The 5,000-nt window shown below is 55.2% G+C and overlaps 2 protein-coding genes across 2 annotated transcripts in view; one reads left to right on the top strand and one right to left on the bottom strand.

Annotated features, from left to right (window-relative positions):
• The window catches only part of PTSG_05450 (uncharacterized protein), a 3,892-nt gene extending 1,074 nt beyond the window's left edge, over window positions 1–2,818 (top strand). Inside the window, exons 5-12 of the mRNA XM_004993262.1 lie at window positions 39–100; window positions 300–343; window positions 551–674; window positions 941–1,031; window positions 1,354–1,479; window positions 1,690–1,743; window positions 1,914–1,973; window positions 2,138–2,818. Of these exons, the coding sequence (XP_004993319.1) occupies window positions 39–100; window positions 300–343; window positions 551–674; window positions 941–1,031; window positions 1,354–1,479; window positions 1,690–1,743; window positions 1,914–1,973; window positions 2,138–2,192 (616 nt within the window). The 3' untranslated portion in view covers window positions 2,193–2,818. The remainder of the gene's footprint in view (window positions 1–38; window positions 101–299; window positions 344–550; window positions 675–940; window positions 1,032–1,353; window positions 1,480–1,689; window positions 1,744–1,913; window positions 1,974–2,137) is intronic.
• The window catches only part of PTSG_05449 (Nudt9 protein), an 11,444-nt gene continuing 9,167 nt past the window's right edge, over window positions 2,724–5,000 (bottom strand). Inside the window, exons 29-32 of the mRNA XM_004993261.1 lie at window positions 4,912–4,980; window positions 4,633–4,763; window positions 4,070–4,378; window positions 2,724–3,885 (exon numbers count right to left, since the gene is read on the bottom strand). Coding sequence (XP_004993318.1) covers window positions 3,013–3,885; window positions 4,070–4,378; window positions 4,633–4,763; window positions 4,912–4,980 — 1,382 coding nt within the window. The 3' untranslated portion in view covers window positions 2,724–3,012. The remainder of the gene's footprint in view (window positions 3,886–4,069; window positions 4,379–4,632; window positions 4,764–4,911; window positions 4,981–5,000) is intronic.

The following is a 5,000-nucleotide window of genomic DNA, read 5'->3' as shown; positions in this document are numbered from 1 at the left end:
AAAATCAACCTCATTCGTTTGCAAACGCGACAACGCAGGAGTGCCCCGTCGTTTTCTTTCGGCACCCGCGCTTCCCCAAAACCCAAAGAAGCAAGCCCCGGTGAGCCTTCCAAGACAAGAGAGCCAAGGAGAAAACAAGCAGTGTGGCATGTGCCGTATTGCGCGTGCCTTCTGTGTCCTTCTTCCATGGTGTGGTGGTGGCAATATTCTGCGCATTTGCTTGTGCATTGGCTTGTGGGCATGTGGGGAGATGACGCGTGTGGCTCAATCCATGGATGCTTGTGATGCGTGCAATACAGGTCCCGTGTACAAGATTGATCAAGCGCTGACAAGCCGTGGCCGGGTAGGTGAACGTAGATCCTGCAGATACGAGATGTGGTTGTGCTCATAGATCACACACGCACACACACACACACATACACACATATATACACACACGCACACACAAACACACATGCACGCACGCACACGCACGCATCTAGCACACCACTCAAGTACGTTCTTTCACGTTTACCAACGTGCCTGCATGCCTGGCACACACGGAATACAGGCCACCGCCCCTGCCTATTCCCTGGGCAGCCGTGCCTCCCCGCTCAAGGCCCCCAAGACACCCGGCCCCGGGGAGTACAGGGCCACAGCGCTGGATCGCGCCTCGACCGTCCGCACCGCACCAGGTGTGGTGTTTGCTTTGTCGAAATCCCCGCACTGCAATATGATGACCTGACGCGTTCTTGATCTCTCCTCACTCACACAAAGGCAGGCATGTTCACAAAGACACACACATACAGAGCACACACACACACACACACACACACACACACACACACACACACACACACACACACACAGGCGCGCACACACGCAGACACGCACACATTCTCTTTCTATTTCACTGACACTTGCACTGCCTCTCATACGAATGCACCTGCTGCTCAAACAGCGTTCTCCATGGGAGGGCGGCCCCGCTCGCCAAAGGACATGGCAGTCCCTGCCCCGGGCACGTACAAGCTCCCTCCTCTCATGAGCACCTCGTACGTTGAATGCATGCTGAGTGTTGGTCGCTGTTGTGCATTGTTCATGCCGCATTCTGCTCTTTCTTTGCACCTGCCCCTGCGGCTGAGACTCATGTGGGAGTGGGCCGTATCAGTGCAGCAAATTATCCGCGAATTCGTGTCACCTCATCAACACCATGTCCCATTTACGCGAGCATATGCTCACGCATTCTTGCACATACCTGCACATGTTCATGCTCACACACACACACACACACCTGCACTCACACACACACACACACACACACACATACACACACGCGCGCGCGTACACATACACATACACACACTGTGCCTGCAGGCCCATCTCCAGCAAGCAGTCCTCTGCCAGCTTCACCATGAGCGGCCGCCTCAAAACGGGCAGCTTCCACACCGACCACGCCAAAACCCCTGCCCCAGGCACCTACAACCCAGTCACCCTCGACAGGTCAGCACCCAGGGTGAACGAGGGAGATGCAGGGCGACATGTGTGTGTGTGTGTGTGTGTGTGTGTGTGTGTGTGTGTGTGTGTGTGTGTGTGTGTGTGTGTGTGTGTCTGTGCGAGAACAAGAGTCCTGTCGTGCCTATGTTTTTGTTTGCGCAATTATCCAAGTCTGCTGTCTCTTCTCATCAACACCTGTGGTTTGTGGCCTTTCAGTCGTAAGCGTCGTGCCCCTACATACGTGATGACATCTCGTCGCGCCGACAAGTCGTGAGTTTACGCCCTTAATGTCACAGTCTGTGCTGTCTTGCACATGACCAGCCATTTTGATGTCACCCAGTGCTCTCTTCCGCCATGCACTTGAACACGCACACACTCTCTAACACATGCATATAAACACACAACACCTGCTCCTCCAACGCGACGCGATGGGTTGGCAGCACGTCCATCACTCCTGGACCAAACACTTACAGCGTGCGCAGCATGGACAAGCCCAAGGGGTAAGCAAGAAGTTATTGCTTTCATGACTTTCAGTTGTTATTGCTGTGTCACTTGCTGTTGTTTTACCACTCTCACCAGCAGATACCGACACACAAGCAAGCACCAGAAGCACATTCACGCACCTCTCGCCTGCACGTCCTCACTTGATGTTGTCTGGTTGCAGTGGTACCCTCGGTGTGCGCTATTCAGAGTACATGTATCTCCCCCACGCCATGTAAGCGGATCCCACCATCCCAAACCACAAAGTGGCGCGCACTGTTGCTGCTCCCCGTCCAGCGAGAGAGAGAGGAACATCAACTCTGACCGCACTTCGTCACCACAACTTGTCGCCCCCTCCCCTCCCCCCCCCATTGCATACACTCAAAGAAGAGCAAACCAGACTTATTTCCGCAGTCCTTGGCATTTGCCCGCTATCAACAGCACTTTGTTGCTGTTGTAGTTCTTGTTGTGTTGTGTGAATCACGTTCTTTTTATCCACGCCTGTCGCGCTGTTGTCCCTTGCTAACTCGGCCCCTCTGTGTTTCATGTCAGTCGCATGTGTGGTCTTGTAGTTTTCTTCATCAGCTGACGTGTTGGGGAACCAAGCACATTGATTGCTTTACCTGCTCATTGTACATACACAAGTCTGCATGACTTTCAACCTGGTTGCTGCCTGATGCGCGATGGAAACATTGTTTGTCTTGATGACGTGTGATGATGCGTGGCGCGTGCTTTTCTTGACCTCTTCCCCCCTTCTCTTGCTTGCGATGTTCGCAACATATCACGATGTTAATCCTCGATGAATTGTTCTCACGCAAACGACAAAGTAAGAGAGCCAAGGAGCATAAAGCAGAGAGAAACACAGTCATACCCAGTCACACACACACACATACACACACCGAGCATCACGTCGGCTGAAATCTACTCCCACGTACGCACACACATACACGCACACATCACGATGCAAATCACATCACAACTCACATCACAACTCACATCACAACTCACATCACAACGCACATCACACGGAAGCAAATCCGTGCGCTGGCGTCAAGGCCCTCAAAAGTACGCGTTCAGGGCGGAGGTCACATGCTGCAGGAGGGTGCGGTGTGAGGCGAACAAGTTGAGGCCGCCGTGCACCATCATCCAGCGCGCGTGCTCGGCATCGTCGCCGCCCTGGAGCTTGAGCCTTGCGGCGTGGCGCCCGCTCTCATCGTGGAAGTTGACGCACGTAGTCTCCACCCACGCGTTGTCCGTGTTGCGCGGATCCTCGCAATAAATACGGGCCACAATCGTGCCACTGGAGAAGAGGGCGGCCAGGCTGTCCTTGCTCTCCGCAGACATCAAATCAGCACTGGTGCCCATGCCAAGCGCCTCCTCCATGAACTCGCGGCCGCTGGTCAGGGCGACGTCCTCCCCGTTGTCGACAAAGCCACCGGGGATGGCCCACATCTTGTTGTCTTGGCGCTGAATGGCCACAAACTCCAGCACCTTCTTGCCGTCGCGCTCCAGGATGCTGCCGTCTGGTGACCGCTTCCACCGCGTCACCACCGTGTCCGCTGCCTGGTTCACGCCCCACTTGCCCAGCAGGCCGCGGCCTGTCATGCCCGTGCGTCCCCACGGGTTGATGGGGCGACCGGTGTTGCTGTCGATGCTGATGCCGCTTGGGTGGCACGACGTGCGATCAACCACCTTGCCGTTCACCTCGTCCTTCACATTGAACTTGATCTTACGCGGGTCGGCAGGGTCCGCCCACACGGGCTGCGCCGCCACAGACGGGTGCGTGTACTCGACGGGGTCGTACGACGGGCACATGATGCTCAACGGGACCATGGATGCGTCGATGAGGTAGCGCTTCACGCCACCAGATTTGGGATACTCCTCCGGTGGGACATACCACTCAGCAGCTTCAGCAGTGTGGCCATGGACAGCCTGCAAACAAGTTTCATGGTGAACAGCAACTGGTGAGCACGAGAAGCTGCTGCTGCCATGTACATGCATTTTTGCGGTCACGCTTTCACTGTACAACACTCATGCACGTGCACAGTATCAGCACAGAACATGGGGCAGCACACAGCAACACGCACCCGCACATTGTGCACACACACACACATACCACTGCGGAGTTGAGCCTGTTGATGGGCTGGGACGGGGTGCGCGAGACGAGGCCGGTTGGTTCTGTGCTGGGGAGGCCATCGTCACGAATCTCCTGCTTGATCTTGGTTGCTTGCTGGTCGAGACTAAAGCGGAACGAGATCATGTGCTCCAACAGCTGGTCCATCATGCCCATCGCCTGCACTACGTTGTCGTTAGTCATCTTGACGCGCGCCTCTAACATCTCTTGGCGCTCGCGTTCCCACCGCCGCAGGAACTTGTCTGTGTTGAGCTCTTCAAAGGTGGTGATCTTTCGCTTCGTCTCATCGTCCTACAAGCAGTGGTTTGGTTTGCCAGGCATGCGTTAGTTCACAAAGTTTGGGAAGGGCAAGGCGACAAGGGTGACCATGTATACACCCAAACACAGACGCACACATAAACGCAGAAGCGCTCACAGACACCCAAACACCCAAACACAGACACACGTATGAACGCTCACAGCCACACCCATAAACACACGCGCACACACACACACACACACACACACACACACACACACAAACACAGGCTGCGGTTTGTGCCTACTTGGATCTTTTCGTGCTCCTGTGTGTGAACACCGCACAGACGGAGAAGGCGCATGAAGAGCATGTGCACGTGCGCGAGAAGGATGAATGGGGCGGGGAGGAAGGGACGGTCCTTGTATTCAGCACACAGCTCTGAAAGTCGGTGCAACGAGGCGTCGTGAGTTTCATGCATGTTGGAGCAGGCACAGCAGGAGATGGACGTCCAACAGCTTATCATGGTAGGCGTGCACACTGCACATTCCACGACGCCTGGTACTGCCTGACACCACCCTTTACGGACCGTAGTTTTGCTTCCGCCACAGGTCCTCTGCTGCCTCCTGCACCTTCATGTACGTGTCGTTGAACATAGCTGACACACAATGTGGTTGC

The sequence above is a fragment of the Salpingoeca rosetta genome (assembly GCF_000188695.1).
Source record: "Salpingoeca rosetta unplaced genomic scaffold supercont1.13, whole genome shotgun sequence".
NCBI lineage: Eukaryota > Choanoflagellata > Craspedida > Salpingoecidae > Salpingoeca > Salpingoeca rosetta.
This window is presented reverse-complemented; position numbering and strand designations above follow the sequence as displayed.